We start from the raw sequence: 24,838 nt of genomic DNA on the forward strand, positions 1-24,838 counted from the left end.
AATTGGAAAAAAAAAAAAAGAAAGCGCGCACCACTACGCTACGCTATACACATACGCACTAGGGGGAGGAAGGACGGAAAAACAACGGCAAGGCGCGAGTTTTTCGTGGCGAGGGACGAATTGCCGTGGCGCAAACCAGAGCAATCCAGAGCGTCCGCGGGGCTGATTTACGAGAGGCGCGGAACAGCGAGCGAGAATTCCAATAGGAACGGTGGGATACTTTATTGCGACCGGTCCCCAGCGCCTGGTAAAGATTAACACGTAACGCGTGCAAAAATAGGATTACACCGTAATTTCCGGCCCGTCTGTGCCGGTCCCCGCACGCGAACCGGGGATTACGCCCGGGGCAGCCGCGAGGGGGGGACGTTTGTATCGTCGGTGCACGCGGGAAACTCTTCGTTATTGGCTCGAAAACGGCCGCCGCGAGCGTGATTCTATGCGGTTCTGTGTTCGTCCCAGAGATGAAAAATAATTGGAAATTTGTAATTTGTATATATCCGATTCTTATCTGATTGTTATTAACCCGGATTTTCAATTGTTTGTTCATTCTTTATTTTCTAGTCTTCGTTTGAATGCAAACTTTGCGGTAAATATTCGTAAAATATTGCATTTGCGATACGCATTTCGAGAATTTTCTCTCGTGAAATATGTGTATCGAAGAACGATGATAATCACATCAGAGAAAGTTAACTGATACGATCCAAAGTGATTAGATCGGAATTATGATTCCTCGTTTTGTTTTATATTTACAATTAATTTACTTAATTCTGAACGATAATATTAAAATTTTGAAACGTCAAATTATTAATTTATTTATTTCAATTAAGAGGCTATTTTTCTCCTCCTCCTCCTCGTTTCTTTCCTTTTTTCTTTTCTCTAGTTGTTTGTATCATTGCGCGCGCAGAACGCTTTTTATTTTTGACTGTTGCGCCTCAAAAGCGGTAGCCGCAAGCGTGATTTCCCTTTGTGCGTCGCAATATCGAGCGTGATTCTATGCAGTGTACACTTGGAAGGGAGGAAAATAGTCGGCGATCGATCCTACAGGATGTTTCCAATCTATGTCTCTGGCCAATTTCTGGCTTGCTTTTGTTCTCCTGCGTCCCTGCGACAATTACACGAAACTAAAAATTTAATTCTAACTCTTAAATTATATCTCAAATTCTGACAAGAATTAACAAAAATAATAATGAATATCTTATTACTTTAATGGTAAACGTAACACATTTGACTTTCCAGCCATATGTTTAAACGTGTTTCGCAGTGGATGATTTAATGAGCTGTATATATTTCTATCTACCGCCAAGATCTTGATCCCTTTGTGAAATGTAAATAGAATACCTGTCACTCTAGAATCCATCTATATATATATATATACATCCTTTGATTATATTTTTGAATTAAATGGTCGAAGTTTCCACGAAATACCTCGTGACGAGTTTATACGTGGAACGAGCGACGGTACAAAGGGCAAAATTTTTCCTTCGTGGCTCACATTTAGAGGGAGTTCACAGGCTCGAATCGGTGAATATTCATGCTCTCCGCTCTGGAACGTTAGAGGAAACGCAACGCACGAAACACAGATTCATTGTTCCTGACACAGTCGTATCTCTCTCTCTCTTCCTCCGTCCCTTCCTCTCTCTCTCTCTCCACCGATGAACGCTAAAAGCGGTCACGACGGGGTGAGAACGACACCGTTAACGATGACGAAACGCAAGTCGACCCAGTTCCATCCCCCTAGCGCGTGCACACACGGACGAAAAGCTGATTTATTACGAGCGCTTCCTCCCTCCTCCCCTCCTGCGCCGTCCAGCCAATGGTACATTAAACTTGCCACGAATTTATGGCGCATTATTTCGAACGAATATATCTTCTTCACCGGTAACTCGCATCAACTTCGAGTCACTGCCTATTTGCATGAATCTGGAAGACAAATAGAAAGAAGGAGGGTGCAGAAGGGAGTGCATGAAGGATGCAGTAGGAACGAAGAAGGAACGGTGGATGGGATAAAGTGACCGGGAAACGGACGAAGGCATGGACACGAGGGAAGAGGCAGGGAGAAAAATTCGCTTCCCTGATTTATAGATAGCAATCTCTTGAAGGTACTCGAAATATCGAAATATCGTTTGCTGGACGACGATGCGCCAAACAAGGTTCTACGATTCTCGCATTCGTATAGAAAATCCAATCGTTCTCCTGTGTGATAAACGTATATGTCGGGCATCGTGATATCCATCGATCGAGGGATGATCCGTGTGAAAGAGTGAAAAAGCGCATCGATGGAATTTCGAAGTAACTTTCTCGATTCGTTCTTGAAATAATAGAGATATGATTATAATATAAAATGTTTTCTAATTTTAGCGCAGAATTATTTATAATCGAGGATGATGAATCGATTGTGAGAATTTATGTGATATATAACGCGTATATATATGTAATTTTTATTATATTATTAGTTGTGAAATCAAAGGTGATTCCTCAAGATTCTAAGAAATATCTCTTGTTCTTTTGTCATATGTCGCTAATTTTTAAGATAAACGCTACTGATTCGCGGTATCGATTGCATTATACAATGTCAATACCAATATTGCAATCACGTATTATTCACCGAAATTCAATCAAGACGGATTATATTAAGCTAATATATATATTCCCGATCATTACTGTTATCTGACCATTCATGTGTACGTGAATTGGATCACTGTAGATGGTGATACAGGTGAATTACTTTGATATAGTTATTATTATTATTATTATTATTATTATTATTATTATTATTATTCTCTTTTGTGAGGTATATTATTTTACATATGCGTGTCTATACAATTTGATATACATATATACCTATATATTAATATGTATCGGAGAAATTTATGACGTGAATGTGAAATCAATGTACCCGATCTCTGCATCATTAAACGCGCTTGAAATCGTTTTGAATTTAATCAATTGACACGAATAATCAATATAAGATTTTAAACATATGGATTTTTAATCATATATTGTGATATATACACAATTTTTTTTTCTTTTTAATCTCTTTCCTCGAAATACTATTCCTCTTATCAATTCAAATATATTTCGTTTAATCTCGACATTTTCGACAACTATGCATGGATGAATTACACTTTCTCTCCATAAATAATATTTTTTATCTTCAAATTTTGCAGTTTAATTGACCATTGGATGCCATAGAAAGACAAATTGGAAGATTGGTTAATTTTTCGTGAAATGAAAAATCGAATCGAAGGAAATTTGAAATATCGAGAATTGAACTCGAATCTACCCGGGCGGCAACTAAGAATTTAACCGTATGAGCCATCGAGTTCTTGTTACTGAACTTCATTTTATGACTATTTATATCTAATAGAAATCGATTTTATAAAAAGGAAGTTTTTTCGTGTACATTTTGAACAATACAAATAATCTTATATATCCTATTAGAATCTTTCTTGTTTTACTTACTTTAATTGCATAACGCTTTTGGCCATTCTCCAAATACCATTTCGCGGAACAATTTAAAAGAGTATCTTTTCCTCAGGAAAATCTCTCTCCTTTCGCATCAGCTAATTAAAATCCAACACTAATTCTCCTTACTCCCTGTATCAAAGAATCATTCACGAAAGAAGCATTAGTCCAGAAATTTTTAGTCACGAGAGAGAAAGATATCATTTCAGTTTTAATTTCATTCTGCAAGTTTCTTCGTCTGGAAAAGGAATTTCGAAGGAAGGAAAGTTTTTCCCCGGAAGACGTTTCGAAACGGAATTCGAAAGTTGCTCGCGTCTTTCTCGAACGAAGAAAAGAAACAAATTTAAAACTACGTCTACGTTGATCGAAATAGCGAGGAGGGAGATTTTTTTTTTTTCTAAATTTGTGCGCCTCGAGCGCCTTACTTATGAGCAGGCATGATGATCGATGGATAAACTTTACGGATAATTAGGTAAACGGCGCTCTTTCTATTTATAGGCGCGTTCCATCATGGATGTCAGAGGCGTCAATTTTCGCGAGGAACGCACGTCGAAGGGCGTGCACACAGTGAAATTGCCACGACGCGAAATTTGCCACCTCTCGCCTCTCCTCGAACGATTTTTCTCATACGTTGATCCTTGCTTGCTTGCGAGAACTACAGTCGTAGTAAAAATCTCGTAAAACCCGTAACAATGTCAAAAAAATTTCTCCAACGTATGAAGGTATACGATGCAGTAAACGTTTTTATGAAAGATCCAGCGTGCGAACTTGTTTCGCGATTGTTTGTTTTCACCTTTATTTTTTTCTCCCCCCTGTAATATTTTATATGTCCCGTCGTCGTAACACCGCGAGTCGAAGAGTCTTGGATCGTTTGGCGAGTACACGGGGATCGTTTCAATTTTACATGACCGCCAATAACCGCAGGGAATAATTGTCTGAATTAGCAATTCAATTCCTTCTGTGACGATTGGATCTGTGTTAAAAACGATTCGTTCCAGCGAGGAACGATCGGTTTAACAGTGAATTACACTTAAAGATACCAATACACAAGCAGATAAATTTGAACCTTGCATCTAATTTCCAATAATTCTAATTTAATAAAGTAATTTAATTTAAAAGTAAGTTCCAATAAATCTAATTCATTTCACTTTATCGCTTAATCTCAGACAAAAAATAATTCTTTTTCCAGAGAATTATCAACGAATCTATCCTAAAAATAAATAAATAAATTTCAAATTATAATCACGCCCAAAATAAATTTCGATTTGAAAAATGTTTTCAAGTTTTTCAATACTTCAAATTTCGAACTATCTCTCGACAATTTTCCCTGTCGATTTTTCAGAGCCCCCCAGAAACCTCAATGTTGCTGCTCATGAATATCCGCGAACAGGCTAGAAAAGAGGCCGCGAAACGTCCCGCGGAGGCGTCACTAGACATCTTCTCGGTTTAAAAATATTGGCAAGTCTCTTTTACTTGGCGATGTAACACGAGTTTCATTTTCAAAGGAGATAATTTTCCAACCGCAACGACGAGCAGCTTCTATTCATACCTATCTTTCCTTTTCTTTTTTTTTTATTGGTTGTCATAAAGATGGACATCCTTGTCCGAGGATGGAGAACGTGACAAGATAATCAAGAGAAATATTCTTACAGTTCCATCGAATAATTAACAAAATGATGTACGTTTTAAAGATTTAAAAAAATCTCAATACACTTTAATATTATATCTTTTTTAAAAGAATCTTTAAGGAATATGGTTCTATTATAAATAATCGATAAGAAAGAATTTTCTGTCCTTATTTCTAAAAAGATTTAGTCCTGAGAAGGTTAAGGATCGATTTAGATAAAAATCAATCGAAAAGAAATTTAGGTCACTCTTAAAGAAGATTGGACGAAGCTAATCGTAATATAGCAACCTTCCTCCCCTAACCTAACCTCCACTATCTCAGCATCTAAAGCACGGTCCTGCTAGATGGCGCTATCGATGAATCCACTTAGTAATAGTAGTACACTCTCAACATATTACCATTTATATCGTAGTAACGTAAATTTAAAAGGTAACAAAATATCAAACAAATAACATTCGAGATATCGTACAACTAATTGTAATTATATGACGTGAACATATACGTACGCACTAATAATAAATCAAATTAAATTTCATAAAATCAATCCATTTCGATCATTCGATTCGATGCTTAAGAAAGAATTACACGCATCATTAGAGAAAAGCGCCATTAGCAATCTTCCAATTTAAACACACTTCCTGTTGATGAAAATTCTTTCTCTCCCTCTTTCTCATCAAATTCCTCTCGATTCCAGCCAAACATCCACATGAGTCGACTCGTTGATTTCCCCATCTATTTGCACAGCGGCACAAAACGGTTTATTGTCCCTTCGGATCGTCTAATTGTAACAAACTAGCAAAAAGCAGCTTCAAGCAGCTCCCGTAACAATAAACATCCCATTATTCGCCGAGCTATTCGTTCGATCCGTAGCCGTATTTCGAAACGTCTCGTGTAATTTCGAAGCTGAGTGCGGTGAGAGCGAAATGCATTTACGCGGCGAGAGGGAAATGCGTCCGCGAGAGTACATTTCCGGAAACGGACCTGGATCGTGACTGAGTTAAGTCTGTGTGTGTGTGTGTGTGTGTATGTGTGTGTGGGTCGAGAGAAGAATTTCTTTCCACGAAAGAATTGAATTACCGTCACGATCTAGGAAGAAGCTGACAGTCATCGACGAGGGATTCTCTTTCAGCTCGAGAATAATACGGCCTTCGTTTTTTCTCTCTCTCTTTCTCAATTGTTTTTGATCAATTAATACACGTTCCATGGGACGTCAAAAGTCGAATGAAAAAAAGAAAAAAGATGCAAAATGGCGAAACGAAATATTATTCTTTTTTCTTTATTTTTATTAATTCTGTTTTGTTTATTTTTTCTTTTTTCTTTGAAAAGTTTATGATGCGACATATCATAATTTCTATAATGCATATCGTTGCGTCACCCGTATCGAACGTTCTAATTTGTGAATAACGAAAATAACTGTACGCGGCCATTCCTTTTGACGAAACGATCAATGAAATAACGAAATGGAATATTTTATTTTTAAAGTTGTCGTCCATTCGATGATTACCGAACGTTCCGTTTTCGATCAAATTGAATCAAGTGTTGTTTTGGGTCACTCTGCCGACTCGTTGATGGAGTTAGGTAATGGCGGATTGATACGAGGTTAAGCTTTGTTTCGGAATACTGCTTGATCTATTGGTGGAATTGGACGATGAAGGTTTTCCAGTTTTTTGTCGCAAACGACACGCACGAAGAAAATTTAAAGAAAAATTTAAAGGAAAGAAAAAATGGAACAATTCGTGAGAGAAGAAGAATTTCGATGCTAATCTCGAGAAAAGATGAAAATGTAATTTTTACAATTTACGAAAAATATATATTTTGTTTTTCAACAGAATTAACATCGATTTTTATCGTGGATAGAAACGTAATCTCATGCCCATTCATTTTTACGTATATTGATATTTTTTAATATTCAGATTTTTACCCGTTCGTATAATTTATATTTAAATATGAAACTCGATTGTTCTAATATCACGGATCTCTCGCAATTGAATAAATAAAAAATACGATTGAATTTCGGAATACGAGCAATTATTATCGCGATGAACGAAAATTTCATCTCAATGTGGATGGTGTGTGGATGGATATATCCATCGCGAACGAGGGTTCTATTAATTTTTCGTTATCAATCACGTGGAAGATAACAATACGCAATGAATAATCATCAAATTTCAACGAATAATCACTATAATGGTTATTTCAGGATATAATCTGTACTGAGCAATCAGCATCGCGATCGTTGTCCGATCGGCCAAATATTTCTACCAAAAATGTCGTTATACTATCAATACCGATATACAAAGTGATTCTTCTTTTTCCTCTCATTCGTGTGCAATAAAATACCAACAACCGTCGCCTCATTGCCCTGTCATGTCACACACATTCAAAGCAACATTCGTGAAAAGAACGCCGTCGCTTAAATCGGATACACAAATTACGTTCATAATACTTTCTCGTATAATTACCATCACAAAAATTTGGAAACAGTGAGAGGAGTTTCAAATATCAAAATATCAAAAAAAGTCACAAGGTTTATTAAATATAGTTTATCAAAACTTATCGAATTTTCGAATCAACAAACATTTATCACAGACACCATTCAAAGTTATATCCAAAATATTCACTTCTTAATCCTTCTTAACCCTCCAAACAAATTTTTCTTCCACATTCTTCATCGATCTTTCATTTTCAGATTTTTAAAAACGGGGGATACGGATATTATTTCGAGTCGAAACCCAGTATATAAATAACCCGTTTACCCCCGATACCGGCTGCGGCGTCGTTAAATGGGCAACAGCCTTTAATCTCGCCCCACCATCTGCCCCGTTATCGGTCAGCGTTTCGACTCGCAACACGCGACGACTGCAAACCTGACTTTGCCATCTCGGCGAGGTAGTCAGATGTTTCGACGATCAAAAACCGATCGAAAGAGAGAGAGAGAGAGAGAGATCTCCGTTCGCGAGATAAGGAGAGCCCCGTGTTATGCGATCGTAAATCGATTGGACGATCGAGAATCGCGAGAGAGAGCGGATGTTGGAGAGACACGGACGAGGGCGAGGGTGATGTGTGCGTCGGCCTACTCTGCCAACTTCCCAACCCCTTCCACTCCCTTTCTTTCGCACATCCGTGACGTCACTACGCCCCTACCATCCCCACGACGCCCGTATCTCAACTACCCCTGGGTAGTTGGATGGAGAGTCGTCGTCTGGTAGGGGTCGATACCACCCTCCACCCCCGCTGCTCCTTCCAGTTTCTTCCCTCGCGCGCTTTCTTCCCCATTTGTCTCTCGTTTTCTATTCTCTCTCTCTCCTCGATCCCTTGTTCTCGCCAACCCTTAGGGAACGCGTGCATAGGCAACCCCCGTTGCTCGCCTACGTGTCGGTGAAGTTGGAAAGAAAGGATAAACGATCGTCGAACACATGGCGGATTACGCAGGGTGGGGTGCGAAGGGTAAACGAGGAAATAAGGGCCGCGACATAGTTAGGAATCAAGGGGAGTCAGGAGTAAGAAATGATAAATAGCGAATATAGATGTTCGCGAAATATTGATGAGAAAATTATTTTCTTGGAGGAAGAAACTTGCTGCGATTCAAAATTGTCAAAACAAGATTTGACCGGATGAAAGATGACTCGAAGATCAACGATACTGCTCGATCTTCTTACGTGATCAATGATTATTTATTATTATTTTATATTTCTATGTTTCCACGAAAAGATTCTTCTAGTTTTTATTTGCTCTAGTTTTTTAGCTCTAGGGGATGGATAAAATAACTCCAGGATAAATAAGGTATTATATCGGTATTCGTTGATTCGAAATGAATCTTGGAATTGGAACAAGAAGAAAAAGACGAAGGTTCGTCGTGGTGTTGGTCGTCGTTCGTAGACGTCACGAAAAGAAAAGAAAAGAAAAGAAAAGGAGGAAAGAGGATGAAGAAAAAAAAAGAAAGAGGAGAGGGGAAAGAATAGTGGAGGAAACGATGGAAAAAGTGTGGGGAGAAATGTGGGATGCGGGTGGTTAGTGGAAAAAAGTCAGCGGTAAAGAAATCAAACGAAGCGAGGAGGGTGAGGGTATGACGCACACGGGTCCTGTGGCGTGCATGCGTGTTCCAATTTGTGTGTGTGTGTGCGCGCGTACAAACGGTCTCGTATACACTGTCACGCACACGCAAGCGCGACGGTATGACGTCATAAGGGCGGGGTCCTCGTTAACGGCACTCTAGTCGGTGCACCGAGGCGACGAAGAGGCGAGCAACACGTGGAAAAGGGGTCGTGTCGGGGCGACGACGTCCATCCTCGAGGCACTCTGCACCCCCTCTCACGTCCCTTTCGGCCAATTTGGCCCTTGGTCGTTTAAAAAGCGCCCACAGACTCCCGTTGTCCGTCTTCCTCTCGCCCCCGTGCACCGAGAATCACCTCACATCCCTCAGTGGCGAGAAATTGGATGAACGTGGCATCGGGGCGTTCGATTTTCGACACCCCTTTCAAAGAGAAATACGGATCTGGGAAAGTTTGAATGGGAGAAATGTATCTCTCTGCGGAGGATTTTGAAAGGGATCTCGTGAGAGGGGGATTCGTCAGCTGCAGTTTTTATAAAAAAGAAAAAAAAAAATCTCTTTTATACTCTTTAATGTCAAAAATTAGGCAAATTGCGTGGTATTTGAAGAAGAAAACGTTTTTTGTTGTACAAAAGAGATTGTTAAAAAACTCTTATATTCCTTGATGTCGACGATCTTTCAAAAAGAAATGAGAGAAATATATATATATATATAAGGAATTTTTTGGAGCGCAATTTTTATCCTTCAATGAAATTAGCATCGTAAACGTAGCATTTATATTTGATTTTCGATACGAAATATTCTTTGGGAAAAGAAATTGAGAAAACGTATAAAGAATTTTAAGAATTAGGAAAATCTCATTGTACGAGAGGGATACGCAAATCCGTATCCATAATGGTAAGAATTGGATGAATGTGGATTTTCAATCGAGACGTTTTTTTTTTTTCAACAAAGAAATTCATTTTTAGAGAAATTCGATGTAGAGAGATATATGGAAGATTGAACGCGAAAGACGATCTCGTTGCAAGAAATGGGATGCTGGCTGATTTGCTGGTTGTAATTTTTTGAACCGCTCTATATGGGAGATTCGCAGGAAGCTAAAGATACTATCGGTTTAAAACATTATTTCCGGTGACCCGCGTCTTCCGCGGCCGAGAATACTGCCACTTCCGTTTGAAGAGTCGAGGGGGAAATGTAACAATACGCTTGCGTCACGATAAATAATGGTCCCGGTGGTACAAAATGATTCAGATCGTGGAATGGCGGAGGAGAAACCTTCATTGGGAACTTTTTAAGCGAGAATAAAGTGTCTTGCGGTGAATCCAAATAAGTTCCTTTCGCTATATGATCGCGGAACAAAGAACGAAATTAGGAAAGTTACTTTGGCGTAATGGACAGATCGTTTGATTACCACTTCGTTAGGCCCGAGTTCGAAACCTCGAAATCCGGATTTTGTCGAAATGGTTTTTTCACTTTCTATATGAATGGAAAAACTTCTAAAACCGTCAGAAAATGTCAACTTTGCTCCTCCAATTTTGAAATTTTTCCGACTGATGACTCTAAAAAATTTAATCTACCCCCGAAATTCCACAATCAACAATTGTGCAATAGCGCTGCAGTGTGCAATTTATAAAATGGAAATCAAATATCGTTTATATGCTGGATGATGGTGTGTGTGTGTTGGGTCGGTGTTGAAATTCCGTAGACCGGCGTGCCCGAAATTCCAACACGTAGAAACTCGAGGGAAAATCGTGGAAAAGTGCACGCGGCTGTGGTTCCATGGTCGTCGCATTTAAATCCTCTAGCATGTGTTGGTAGGTTCGAAGGAAAATGTATGTGTGGTCCCGGAACATCGAGGGATTCCCCTGGATTATTCGCAGGGCGAGAAAGATTAGATCGATTTAGATTGAATCGTGAGTGATAGTGGCTGAGAAAGATGAGGAGAGAAGGGGGGGAGGGGGGGGGGTAACTTTCCCCATGGGTTCCAAAATGGATTCTATAAACTCGAATCGCCGCAAGTATCTTTGCGGCATTTGGAAGAAACGGATTGTTGTTAATCTATTTTCCGAAAAAGAAAGAAAATCCTCTAAAATCCTCTTTCTCTTCGCCATTAAATATAGAGTATTTATATCAATTATCTTGATTATCAGAAAACTGTGGAGCATCATCGAATCGTTTTTGAAAAATTCTTTTCAGAAAAAAAAAATATGTAAATTAATACTACTTGGAATTTATTTAAAAAAATCGATTATCTTCGATTTTGTATTGTAACTCAACTTATAACACGAAACAATAAACCAGATGCGTAATAATCGCCACTATAAATGCTCTATTGCACGCGGCTTTTTTTTTTTTTTTTTTTAAAGTGATATCACTGAAAGAATTTCATCGAGGATATCGAGCGGCGTGAATTTTCCACGGCTTTAAAACTGATGGAATAAGGATGAAGGGAGGGGAGTTTGACAGTTTATAGACGACGAAATTGGTTGATCGCTCATTCTCTTTTTAGAGGCAGTCGCCGAAATGAACAATTTAAGAATGCATAGAATATTTATTGGAAACGCTCGATGGACGTTTAAACAAGTCTATCCCGTATATAGGTGTTCCGAGGCGGTGGCCAGGCCATTATGAATTCAGGGAAATATTAACGAACCAATCTTCGAGTCTTATTCATAAATTTGGCCCGCGTTTAAGGATACCTTGGACGGGTCGGCACGTGCATCGCAATAAAAATTTCATTAAAACAGGCCCGGCTCTACGCTCTCGGCTCGCGATACTTTTTTGCTATGGTTTATTAAATTTTTATCGAAATATCGACCACGAAACATACTTCGCCAGTTAACCGTCGAGGATATTTGCACGCGAATATCTTTAATAAACGGTCTTCTAATGAATCGTGAGAGAAAAGTTTCCAGAAAATTGAAATTAATTTTCATCCGCACGGTCATTATTGAGGGATCGCGTGTCTGAGGTAATGGAAACGTGCGATACGCGTAAACGTTTTCGTCCCCCCGGTCGACAGAGAGTGGCGAGATCGAATTAAAAAGCGACAGCTATTAATTAAAATGGACAGCACGGTACACAGATTCGACGGAGATAAAATCGCGCTTGGGAAACTTTGCTTTTTATTTGCTCGTATTTTCCACGGGTGAAATGCAATTTCTGTAATAAATCGCAAAAAAAAAAAAAAAAGAAAAGAAAAGAAAAAAAGAAAAAACAAAGGAGTTAAATTTTTATTCCTCGCTCTTTCTTTCTTTTTTTTTTCTCCTTTCTCTACGAATCCCGTCATTCTCTCGTATTCTCGTGCAATGTATTTACACGAAGAAATGTATAACAATGTACAATGGAATATACGCTTATCCGAAACGTCGATTATTCGAAGCTTGATTATTCAAGTGATCGATTATCCGAGAATAGCACGAGTATATATATATATTCAAATTACCTTATCTACCAACTTTATCCGGGAATATAATATTTTTCACAAGAGGATGATTGAAACCTCGAGCATTGATTTCTCATCCTCTCTCGATTCCCCTCTAAACTAAAAGAAATTGCATATAAAATTACGTATTCTTTTAATCATTTCATCGACAGATTCTTCTTTCCTGAACAGTTCGAGTTCGAATTGTTCACTCAAATCAACTATTCCCCTCGGGATCATCCCCTCGGATAATCGACTTAGTTCTACTTATATTGCAAAACTAAATAGATCAAAGTGGCTGATTGCAAAGGGCAGTTCCGAAGTTACGTCGTATTCGTCACCAATCTCGCCAATCTTAATAAACGACCATGGAATTTGTTCGAAGGGATTTCTGCGCATTACCAACGCAGATCCCGTCCCCTTTGAAGTTCAACGCCCGAAGTTTGAATCGTTTGGGGAATCTTGCTGCGAGGAGGGCTGCAGAGCAGGGGCAGGAACGATAACATGGGGTATCCCCGAGTATCGAAGCAGGGGAAAGAAATCTAACGTCTTCTGGGGAACGGCCTAGGAGGAAGAACACGGGCAGACAAACGTGTAATTGAAAGTGGCGCGGAAGCAATTTCCGACAAAGCGATGAATAATTCAAAATAAGGAGCGCGAAGAAAGGAATCCGCTCGTTTCTGTGTAAAATAATTCAATCGGAATATATTACCAGGAGGGAGGGGGAGAGGGCATTAATTCGTGGAAGCAGTGAGAAGCCCCCGGATGGAATTAACTTTGTAACCGGCTTTTTCTTCTTTCAGTAGCGAAAAAGAGAGAGAGAAAGGGGAGGGGAAAAAAAAAGAAGAAACATTAAAGTAGTAATAATTATAGAAGACGATCCGTCCACGTCCTTCTTTTGATCCTATCAAGTCTTGTCCCTTACGAAATTTTCAACAAGATTTATTTTGAACGACAAAGGACATTTTTGCACCTCAATTGAGCGATATCATTTTCACGAATATGATATTAATGAATTCACAATATATTATCGAATATAATAAAATCAAAGTTCAAAAGTCGATTAACCAACAAGTTGCTTATTCAGTAGATACTTTCTTCCACATCCAGACACTACAGACAGAATCTACTTGTTGCTTACGACTACTCGGTCAACCAAACTGGGTCACTTTTGATACGCGCTCGTTCCTTCTTCTACAACTCACAATTCTACACTCGAATAAAATTATCGAATAAAATCGAAAATCGATCAATCAATCAATCAAGGGTTATAGAAGAAGAAGAAGAAGAAGAAGAAAAAATTAACCACTCCTGGTTGGATTCATCTGATTCTTCGGATTGCAAGGAGAAGAGAAAAGTGTGTCAGAAAATGACAGGAGGAGGTATAGAGAATTCTCGAGCTTGAAATTTCAAACGGTGGTTGGCTATCGCTCCCTCATTCTGTGCATGTGTGTGTATCCATAAGGCAGATGTCCTCGGTTCCTTTGACGGCGCCGCATCAGCGTTACCAGCCCCATCCACCCCCGCGAGCTGCTCTCATTCTCTCCGTCTGTCTCTTTGCCGAAAGTTTGCCGTCGGTAAGTTCGGGATATTGTCGTAACTCTGATGTGCGATCTCCCTCTCTCTCGTCTTCACGTGTATTGGCGCGCGCGTGTGTGTGTGTGTGTGTGTGTGTATCGGCATTGTTCTCGTCCGGAGAACATGCACGGAGAAACTAGTTAGGAACTCCTTCGTTTTGGCCTTCGGTGTCCTTGGCGACGAGATACGGGCCCAAGCATCGCGACCACCATCGAACTCAGCATTGTCCGTCAAACAGACGAGATTTATACACGCGTGGTACAACTCGATATGTGTCTATCTGATCGAAGAATTAGGATTCTTTTTTTTTTTTTGAATATAAGGATTCGAGAGAAATTTAATTAGAAATTTTAACGAACGAAGTGTTTAATTATTATTAGTGTTTTAGTTATTAAGTGTTTAATTATTATTAGTATTATTAGTGAAATTTTTGTGCGAAGATCGGATTGTTTATAGAGTTCATACACAATTTAAATTTGACTAAAAGAACAAGGAAGAATGTTGAAAATCGCAGAGCAGAGACTTACTAAGACCGTAATATTATATCCTTTTTCGATAAATCATCGATGAGTACTCGAATAGAAAATTGGTCGGAAATCGATGGAGAAAGATCGGTATCGGCGTTTTTTGCTATAAATAAAGGAAGGAAGATGCGGCATCCTTATCGTTGGGATAAATTTCGTATTGGTTACACACTCTTATCATCCAATAAAATTATCATCCATCGAAATTAGGCCGGGGATTTAGATTTAAAATTAGCTATGCCACGAGGTGTATGTGGTGTATCGGGCCCTGTTAAGCGGGGTGCATAAAAACTCTTTGTGCGGCGAGGTCGACGAACCTGGAAGCGGGAGTTCGCGTGCGAGGAGAGGCCGCCTTTTCTGGGAAGAATCGTGAAAAGAATCGTGTTTCCATCGAGAAATGATCCACGAGCATTTTTATTAAGAGCGATTCTGAATAATCGCTGTGTTCTCGATTACTTTGAAACAACGTGGATGGGAGGGGGGAGGGATGATCCTCTTATCTATAAAATGTGTCGCGGGCTATATTTTACTTGCTCAAATAAAAATAACAAAGCGTTTCTCTCAAATAAAATTTTTTATCGATTTATTCAAATAGAGTAAGGAATAATTTGACTCGAGAGATTATCCCGTTAACCCCCCCCCGTGGAGAAGGAATCGATTCGAGATGCAAATTATTTTCGAGCAAAATTTTTCGAGCAAAGTTTTAATTTTATTTATTGGATAGAAAATAATTTTAATGTAAGAGATTTCATTGCCTTGGCGACTTTTTTTGTTCTCGTCACAATAAATCATTGTGATTCAAGGAATTCTTTTAATTAATGTAATAATATTTACTGTCTCGTGTTGTTCTCGTTTTTAAACAAGTTCGTATTGTGATAAATGCACCATTGTACTGATTGTAATGCACAATTGTTCCACAATAGCTATTGAGAAATATACATCTGAATGTGTGCACGCAAAATTTCTTTCTTTTTTTTTTTTTTTTTTTTTTTTTTTTAAGGAACCGGTATGCTTGCAGTTTAACAACGTTCTAATAACAATAAGAAAAATATTCGTATTCGAGAAATTATTCCACTCGAGAGCCAATTAATGAAATAATTTAAAGAATAATAACTAATCAATAAGAATATAATCACACGAATATAACTCTATTTTCTTAAAAACAATCTTTTGAGATATTAAACTCGATTTTCACTATTTCTTTTTCCTTTTTATTATGTCTGCTAAAAAGAAATCGAACGATTTATATTATAATAATTTTCAGAGATATTCATTATCAAAGGAGATATTCAATTATTTTTCAATTATTTCGCTTCAATAATTTCTCAAGACTTGCGAGAGTTAATAAAACATTGTAGAAAATTAGAAGAATTTCTAATAATATTGTTAAACGGCACTCGATTATGTTTTTTAGAGGATCTCGCAATGTCTGTCTAATCAAAAGGATAAATTTGATCGAGATTTCTCGAGCCTATACACAAAATTTAACATCCAAAGCGGCATATATGTATTTCCACGATGAATTCGAACGAGCTCGTTTCAATGTGCCGAGTTCCATCCACGAGCTTTCCATCAATGAAAATTTTCCTCTACGCCTGTATAAGAATGATCGTTATATACATTGTATCCTGTTCACGATCGTTCACTCGGTCGATAAAGAAGAATAATAATTAATAAGACAAAGCGTAGTCGCAAGAACGTGACGTACAAGAAATGACGTCGTATTATTACATATGTATTGTTATCGTAACAGAGGCGATAAGGAGACAAAAACGATTCATGACGTCTGTCTCTCTTTATGAGTTGAGATTCTTGAAAGGATGATGATACTCAAACTCCTCTCAAACTTTTCCTTACTCGCAGTCTTATATCGCAGACGTCGTATATTAAATGAAATAAAAAAAAAATATGTTTTTGAAATAATTGTAAAAATTTAGATATGAGAAAATGATGTAGGAGCGTATTATAAAAATATCATAATATCGTTATAATTCCTTTTTTTTTTTTGAGTTGTCCTTACTCAATTCTTTTTAAAAATAAAACGTGTAAGATTCTCTTCGATATCTATATTTTAATCGCGGGAAAATATGTTATAAAATGTCTCCTTCCCTTTTTTTCTTTTTAGAAACTAATTTCTTTAAGACCAATAGAGAAAAGCTTCTTCTCTATTCAATTATTTACGATATTTCTTCGATGAAGATGATATAAAACTGGGATATTTTTATCGATAACTGTTCAAAATATTATGATGCATATATCGCGAATAACAATCGAATATATATTAAAGATTAGAATGAAAAGAATCTATAAAGGATCGTAGGAAGGGAGGATTCTCGCGCTATATCGTGGATTTCTACCCTGCATGATTCGATTGGCCATTGAGCGTGGTTCGCGTATCGGTTTGGAATCGTAAAACGTCAAACACGTTTCATCGGTTGCACCGATAAAACATTCCTCCCGTGTTTTATGGAAATCCAATGTATACTTTCAGCAAACGCACAAGAGAAACAAAAAAAAAAAAAAAAAAAAAAATATTTACAGAAAGTATAGAAGAAAGAGCTTCGTCCATTTAATCGAAATTAGTGGAAATGGATTTAAGAACGAAGAAAGAATCAGGGATATTGGGCAAAACAATAATCGAAAACGAAGAATCGAAAATTTGAAGGGTCGAATTTTCACACAGATTCGCCGCCAATTGTTTTGAAATATTCCAGAAGGGATGGATAGTGGTAAATGTAACGAGGAGGGACGTTCTGTTCGTTAATTTCCTGTTTGCAGAGATGGTTCCTTGGGGAACGTGTGAGGGGACGATGAAATTACCCGAGCCGGCTGGAGCTTTTTAACGTAACGAATATTTAAAGATCGCACGGGTAACGAGGCGAGCGCACGCAACGAAACGCTCGCCATTCATGACGAGCTCGAAACCAATTTTCATGAAAGCGTCGATAATTTTTCCCACGATCCAGAAATCGATCGTTTGGCCACACGGTTAACGTCGTAGAAAGTATAGATAGGTACTCGTACTCGTTGTACCGTAGACGAGGAAGACGACGAGAGTGGACGTGACGTGTAACGCTTTCGAGTGTCGCAGAAATTTGCCCGCCACTAGATTTTCTCGACACATTTTCACGACGCGTGTGACGTAATTTCAGTTTATGTCACGAAAAAAAAAGAAAATTCTAACTTCAACAGCGATCGGAATTGGGTTTTAATAACAATATTTATATAATACTAAACCTATCTACACGTCACAAATTATATCAACTCGTGTACTACCATATAAATATAAATGATGTAAACAAATATCTCGTACGCAGATTGATCGAATTCATCGAATTTCGATTACACGATCATCACACCACCTTATCTCCCGCCTTTTCTTTTCTTATCCGATAACAACCGACAAGAGCAACATAATATATTCCCAATCCGGTGGCTCGACGTTCTAAAGGCGACTATCAAGTTGCGGTCGTCTAATTTACGATCACGGCAAATGGACGCCGGTTTTAGCGGACGGTGGCTTCGTGGCCATCCTCCACCTCCTCCTTTCTCCTCCAACCCCCTTCCAAAACCTCTTTCGCTTCTCGTTTTCTCTCCACTCTCGTTCCCTCCCAGCTCCCTCGAGAGTTTGTTATCGCCGACGGGAGCAAGCAAAACGCGTGAATTTGGCGATCCAGAGTGCAACGATTAAGTGGCAAGAGGGGAGGGGAGAGGGAAGGAAGGGGGAGGGAGTATTTCGAATATTAAGCTCGGAGAGGTGGAGGGTGTTGGATGCTTGCAGCTGCTCGGTGGATTACTTGGATAAATCTGGACCCAAATTTGGCTCGGTTGAATGGTTCTGTACACGGGGAGGAGGGGGTTTGGATGTTTGGAATAGATGTTTGGGATGAGTTTTGGCCTGAACTTGGCCCGTTTCGGTAATCCGGTTATATCCGGTTTTATTATATCTCTGATATCCATTAGCGAGTGGTTTAATTGGATACGAGTCAATTGGAATATTAAATATCCTAATGGTGTATGCGCGTGCGTGCGTGTCACGATCCACGAGACATGGAACAATCGATTAGAGCGCGATCGAGTGTAACCTGGTGGCCAATTGGAAACGGTATCTTCCAATGACCCGGACGAATTCGATTGATCGGATCTAATCTCAGATTCGGAAAATCGATATCGTCCCCTTCCCCTCCCATATTGGCGGCATCCTTCTTGGTTAATAAATCAACGAAAGATAGACCTCCCCCCCTCCCATTAATCATACACGTAAAATCTAACTTACTCAAAAGAATCTATTTCCGATCTTACTTCCTGAAGAAATATATTACGCGTTATTATCAAGGAAAAATCGAAAGAAAGAAGATGAGGGGGTTTCCCAAATCTACAAGATATATCCTAAAGTTTCGAGAGAAAGAGAGAGAAAAAACGGTAAAATAAAATTTCGGAGGGAACATCTGTGCGAATAATATTACGCCCCCATTTGCGATATCTTTTTCACCGTGGCGGACCGATCGGTCGATGGTCCAAAGTCGACTGTCAGGCCACGGCGGTCGGGTGCTGGCGGCGTCCCGACGCCTGCGCCTCGCGCTCCCCGACTCCGTCAGACGGCGCCCCGACGCTGGTACCGTCGGACGGACCGGTCGGTCGGGCCACCAGTCAGCCTCCAGTGAGCCAGCCAACCTCTCTCTCTCCCTCTCGCTCGCTCTCTCGCGCGCACGTAGAGGCGCGCGCGCGCGCGCCGCCGCGTCCTCTCTCGCCCGCACACATACCTACATACATACATACGTACGTACGTACAAATACGTATTATACAGGGCCGCGTATACAAACACGCACACACATATACACACACGCTCCTGTGTGCAAGTTACACGCGCGCACATGCACACGGCCCCTCGTTCTTTCTCGCTCCATCCCACCCCGCCGAACATCCCTCCTCGTCGCGCGACGATCCTGCGAGGAGAGGTCTCCATCCAGCGAACGACACGAGAGGGAGTCCGAGTTCCTGGCTCGTCCCTCGCGGCTGCAGTGCGTTCCCAAACATCCACGAGGCAAGCTCGAGGAGGCGTCCGCACGTACGCACGCACGCACGCACGCAACACCACCGACCACGTTCAAGGAACACGAGGATCCTCCTCTCCCGTCTTTTCTCCCGTCAACAGCCGACGGACGGCGCGTTCCACGTTCGCGGCGTCCAACTCTGTCCCCTTCAACTCGAGACGCGGTCAGCTTCGTTTTCCTCCCTCTCCCCGTTCTTTTCGCGAAGAACGAAGGATACGTATATATATATATATATTTGGAACACGGATCTCGTCTGTATTTTTCGCATCTGTGCATCTCGCTCCAACCTCGCTCGTGGCGAAGAAGAGGAACGAGTTTCCCGCGCGTGTTATTTACTACTCTCTTGTGCTGCTGCTTGTGCTCCGTTCGAGGGGATTCGTTCCGCGAGGATCGTGCGTGCGACGGTGACGGGCCTCGCGACGGAAAATCGTGCTCTCGATCTCGGCACACTCGGGACGAGTATACACGTAGTGAAAAGGAGTCGTGGAGAGTTGTTGTTAACGAGGATCGAGGATCGTCGTCGGTGGAGAGAGCGGGTTCCTCCCATGGGAGATGATTCGAAGGGGAACGAGTGGCGGACGCCAGTTCGGATGGAGAAGGTAGCAGCGTGACGTGGCGAAGGACGAGATCTTCCTCGACCGGATTTCGCGACGAGAGACGTGGAAGGTGGGAAGCTGATGACCAGTGGCTGTCGGAGGAGTTAGTTTGTTCGAGCTCTCGCTCCCGTATTGAACGTTGGGTGATCAGCTGACGAACACACCGTGTGTTTCTTTGCTTTTTTCTTTCCTTTTCTTTCAAAGGGGGGGTGATACGGTTCCGTGCGCGAGAGGACGAGAGGAGGAGGGTTAAGGTTCGAGGACGGACCAGGTGTGCGCGAATGAATCCTGTTGATCCTCGCGTGTGAAACGAGGAAGAGGGGTGGAAGGGACGGTCGAGGGGACGCGTAGATCGACGCAATCGTGTAAATATATGGTGTACGGATGATGGGTCGAGGACGCCGACTCTGATCCGAGAAGAAGGCGCGTCTCTCTCGGATGAGATCTCCTTTTTCTTTTTTCCCCCCCTCCCCTTTCTCTCTTCTCCTCTCCTCCCCCCATTCCTCGTACTCCCTCCCTCGAGCCATTTTCTCGTGCCACTTTAATAAATAATAATTCAAATAACGAGTAACGAATTAACGCGTAACGAGTAATTAATAAAAAAAGAAAAAAAAGAATGATAATAAATCGATTTACGATACGACTAAGGACCATCGATCGGAGAATCGAGCCTCGAACGTGGAGTTAGAGAGAGAGAAAGAAAATTCTAATTAAATTCTAACGTATGTGTAAAGGTATATAGATAAACTCGTTTTTACGAACCAAGCTGGTGTGCGCGATTACGTGTGCGTGTGTCTGTGCGTGCGTAGAGTTGAAATAATTAAATAAATAAATCTGTGTCGCGCGTGTTTCTTTTCGTTTTTTCCTCGCCGTCGTTTTTCTTCCCTCGTCGTCGTCGTCGTCGTCGTCGTCGCGTGTGTAGTTTCCATTTCTATTTTTCTCCCCTCGCGTTAACAGGGCGAGTTTGGACGCGTGTTTAACTCGTAAACAATTCGCAAAAAAAAAAAAAAAAAAAAAAAAAAAAAANAAAAAGTCGCAAGTCGGAGCAGTACGGGTATATAGTATCCAAGCGCTTAACCTTTTTTAGCCGTGGCGCGTTAATTAATTAACTTGGAGGGCGTATCGTTTCGAGAAACGGGCGGGCGGGCGGGCAGGCGTCGAGAATCGCGAAATATCTCGACTTGTCCGAGCGATATTATCGTGCGAGTGTCGGGCTACATGCATGTCGATTCCAAACCCGATAAATTTCGCGGGAGAGAAAGAGACAGAGAGAGAGAGAGAGAGAGAGAGAGAGACAAGATTGAGGCGCGAATCGTCTCTCGAGCCAAGATCGAGATCGTTTAAATCTTAAGGGAGAAGTTTATAAAAAAAAAAAAAAAAAAAAAAAAAAAAAAAGGGGGACCAATTTTTCACGCCCATTCTCCGGGTCTGGTTTCTACTTCTCGCCCTCCTCCGCATCGCCGACCTCTTTTCCTCCACTGTACGTCCACACCTGACTAAACACCCGTCTCGTCCACGCCTTTATCCCTTTATTCCGGACTCCTATCCGCGAACCTCTCTGTATTTCTCCGCATTAATTCCGTCATCGTCGAGAGTCCGCGACTCACGCAAGCAATAAATCAAGGGCCAAACCTCTCTAACGACAGTACCACAGTAGAGGGTGAACAGGTGTGTAGGTGTTATGTAGCGATCGCCTATAAGAAGAGAAGAAAATATAGAAAAAGAGACATTCGTGCGTCGATCGAGGAGCATATAATAGCATAAAAAAATCGAATAAAGAAAAGCTGGAATAATTGCGATCGAATGAATTAAAAATTTAAGGAAGAAGAGTGTACCAAGAGCGTACGCGTGGAGCGTACTTTCATCTCCGCCTCTCTTCTCTCTCTTTCTTTCTCTCTCTCTCTTTTCCCCACTCTCCGACTCGAAGAGAAGAACTCGAGAGGGAGAGAGAGAGAGGAAAGGAAGGAAAGGATCGAAGCGGAGCCGGGGAATCTCCGGTCGAGAGAGAGAGAGAGAGAGGGTAACTCGAAGGCGAAGAGGGAAAAGAAGAGCTCGGCATTGTACCGTTTTCTTAACGACGATGACATTATCCTGAAACGGGCATGACGCCCCTGGCCTCGAGATGCGACGAGACCACCACCATCCTGCTGCTCCTCCTACTCGAGCTTGCACCAGGTGCACGCTGCTACTCGCGCGCGGCCACCACGCCCGCCTCGACTTTGTCGAGATAGCATCTACAGTCGACGGCGAGGGTGCGAGTGATGCCGCTCCTCGGCACCATTATGACCATCGACGCCGCCGGTAGTCCGACTACGGCGTCCAACAGCGTCCTCGACGAGAACATGACGTGGCCTCGACCAACCGGTGGCTATACGTCTTCCGCTAACGAGGCACACGCGATCGACACCGTGACCATCCTCACCGACGACCGCCACCGACTTTCCACGACCGACTCACCCGACCACGTGGCCGCGACGACACTCGTCGATCGCCGAACACCCAGCGTCCCGGCCGATCGACGACCACCGGGGACCACCGAGGAGGAACAGCAACCAACAACCTCGACCACCACCGACCACCACCTCCTTCCCACCGAGCAGATCGAGATCGAGATCGAGATCGAGAGGGGGACGACGATCGGATCGGGAGGACGACAACCGGCGGAGGAGGAAGAGGAGGAGGAGGATTGTGGCTGCGGCGGATACGAGGACACGAGCGAACTGCCGTTCCTCGTGGCCGGCGAGGACCTCGAGCCGGCCAGCAACGGGAGCGTGGACGGTAGTAGCCCGGCATCGAGAGGTATCGAGGAAACGACGAGCACGGGGGTCGGTGGCACGAGCACGAGCACGAGCACGAGCACGGAAGACGCGGAAGGATTAAGGGAGTTGGAAGTGCTGTTCGGGTTGAACGGCATAATGGAGGACCTGGATGGATCGTTCAACGACTCTTTCAACGAGAGTCTATTGTTCCCGTGCAACGGTAGCCTGTGCAACGAGACGTACGTGGTGCTCGGGGAGAGCCTGTACCCGTCCGGGTACACGATCCTTCAAATAGTTCTGGCGTCCGTCCTTGTCACGCTGTTGATGATCGTGATCGTGGTCGGAAATATGCTTGTGATAATCGCGATCGCGACCGAGAAGGCGCTCAAGAACATACAGAATTGGTTCATAGCTAGTCTGGCGGTGGCCGATTTCTTCCTAGGCCTGGTGATCATGCCTTTCTCGTTGGCAAACGAGATCATGGGATATTGGATCTTCGGCTACTGGTGGTGCGACATTTACTCGGCCATGGACGTGTTGCTGTGCACGGCGAGCATCATGAACTTGTGTCTGATAAGCTTGGACAGGTACTGGAGCATCACGCAGGCGGTGGATTATCTGAAGAAGAGAACTCCCGCAAGAGCGGCACTCATGATCGCGCTTGTGTGGCTCCTGTCCGCCCTCGTTTGCATCCCTCCCCTCCTCGGGTGGAAGAGACCCACGCCGGCTGAAGAGTATCCCAAGTGTAAGGTAAGCGATCCTCTTTGAGATCGAAAATATTTACGAAAATATTTCGTACCCGATCGATAATACGAAACCGATTATCATGTATGTATCGCCTTTGCTATTTTTTGCAAAATGGAATCGATTATCTCGTAATTATGTAAAGAGGATAGACTTGTAACTTTTTAATTTTCCTATATTATTAATGATATTTCGCAAACCAGATTCCGCGTACAATCAATACGATTCTGCTTGGAAAAACGACGCTAACGATAAATGTTATAAAAGAAGTAGACATCGTGGCCTAGCAATGAACAATCGCGAATATCTCGATATAAATTTGTCTGTTATCAATTGCGGTACGGTTAAATGGGCGGCGATCTTATCTTGGGCGAGATGCAGCTGCTCGAGTCAGAGTTCCCGGGAGTGGTTAATGTTTAAAACACAATTTACTCGGTCGTATTTGAGCGAACAGGGGCGGGTAATACAAGAGTTAATTATTTCCTCGAAACTGGTTGTTAGGTGGAGTAGATGGTCGTTGCAGATGACAGATTACGAGGTCGTGTTTCGTCTTCCAGACGAGGGATTAAATCGGTCGTAACGAGGAGAGTAACGCTCGAGGGAAAAGAGAGAAAAAGAGAGAGAGAGAGAGAGAGAGAAAAGAAAAAACTAGGAAGAAATTATATCTCGTTTCGAGGATAAGTTTATCGGTAATTTATTTATCTCCGATGATAACCCGATGGATCGTGGTTACTTGACCGTGTAAACCGTCCATTTATCGCCGATGAATCCACTCCACTCGCGCACTTGATTACTTCCAACGGATGGATTCATTGTTAGATCGGCAGAAACGATGGGAGAGGAGGATAGGGAGAAATTCAGATTTATCGGATCAACTCGAGTCCCTTTTACGCGATCGCGCACGGTTAACGGGTTGCATTGTGAACCATCTTGAAATTCTACCTACCTTTCGATGTCGAGCTCCTCTCCTTGTTATCGTCTTTTACAGCTATCTGTTACGCCATCTACTCGCGTC

The 24,838-nt window shown here is 41.7% G+C and overlaps 1 protein-coding gene across 1 annotated transcript in view; it reads left to right on the forward strand.

The window, feature by feature from the left end:
- The first annotated feature begins 21,632 nt into the window (after positions 1 to 21,632).
- The window catches only part of LOC122713738 (alpha-2B adrenergic receptor), a 112,980-nt gene continuing 109,774 nt past the window's right edge, over positions 21,633 to 24,838 (forward strand). Inside the window, exon 1 of the mRNA XM_043934466.1 lies at positions 21,633 to 23,829. Coding sequence (XP_043790401.1) covers positions 22,582 to 23,829 — 1,248 coding nt within the window. The 5' untranslated portion in view covers positions 21,633 to 22,581. The remainder of the gene's footprint in view (positions 23,830 to 24,838) is intronic.

The sequence above is a fragment of the Apis laboriosa genome, unplaced genomic scaffold (genome assembly GCF_014066325.1).
Source record: "Apis laboriosa isolate Shangri-la unplaced genomic scaffold, ASM1406632v1 scaffold26_cov146, whole genome shotgun sequence".
Classification (NCBI taxonomy): domain Eukaryota; kingdom Metazoa; phylum Arthropoda; class Insecta; order Hymenoptera; family Apidae; genus Apis; species Apis laboriosa.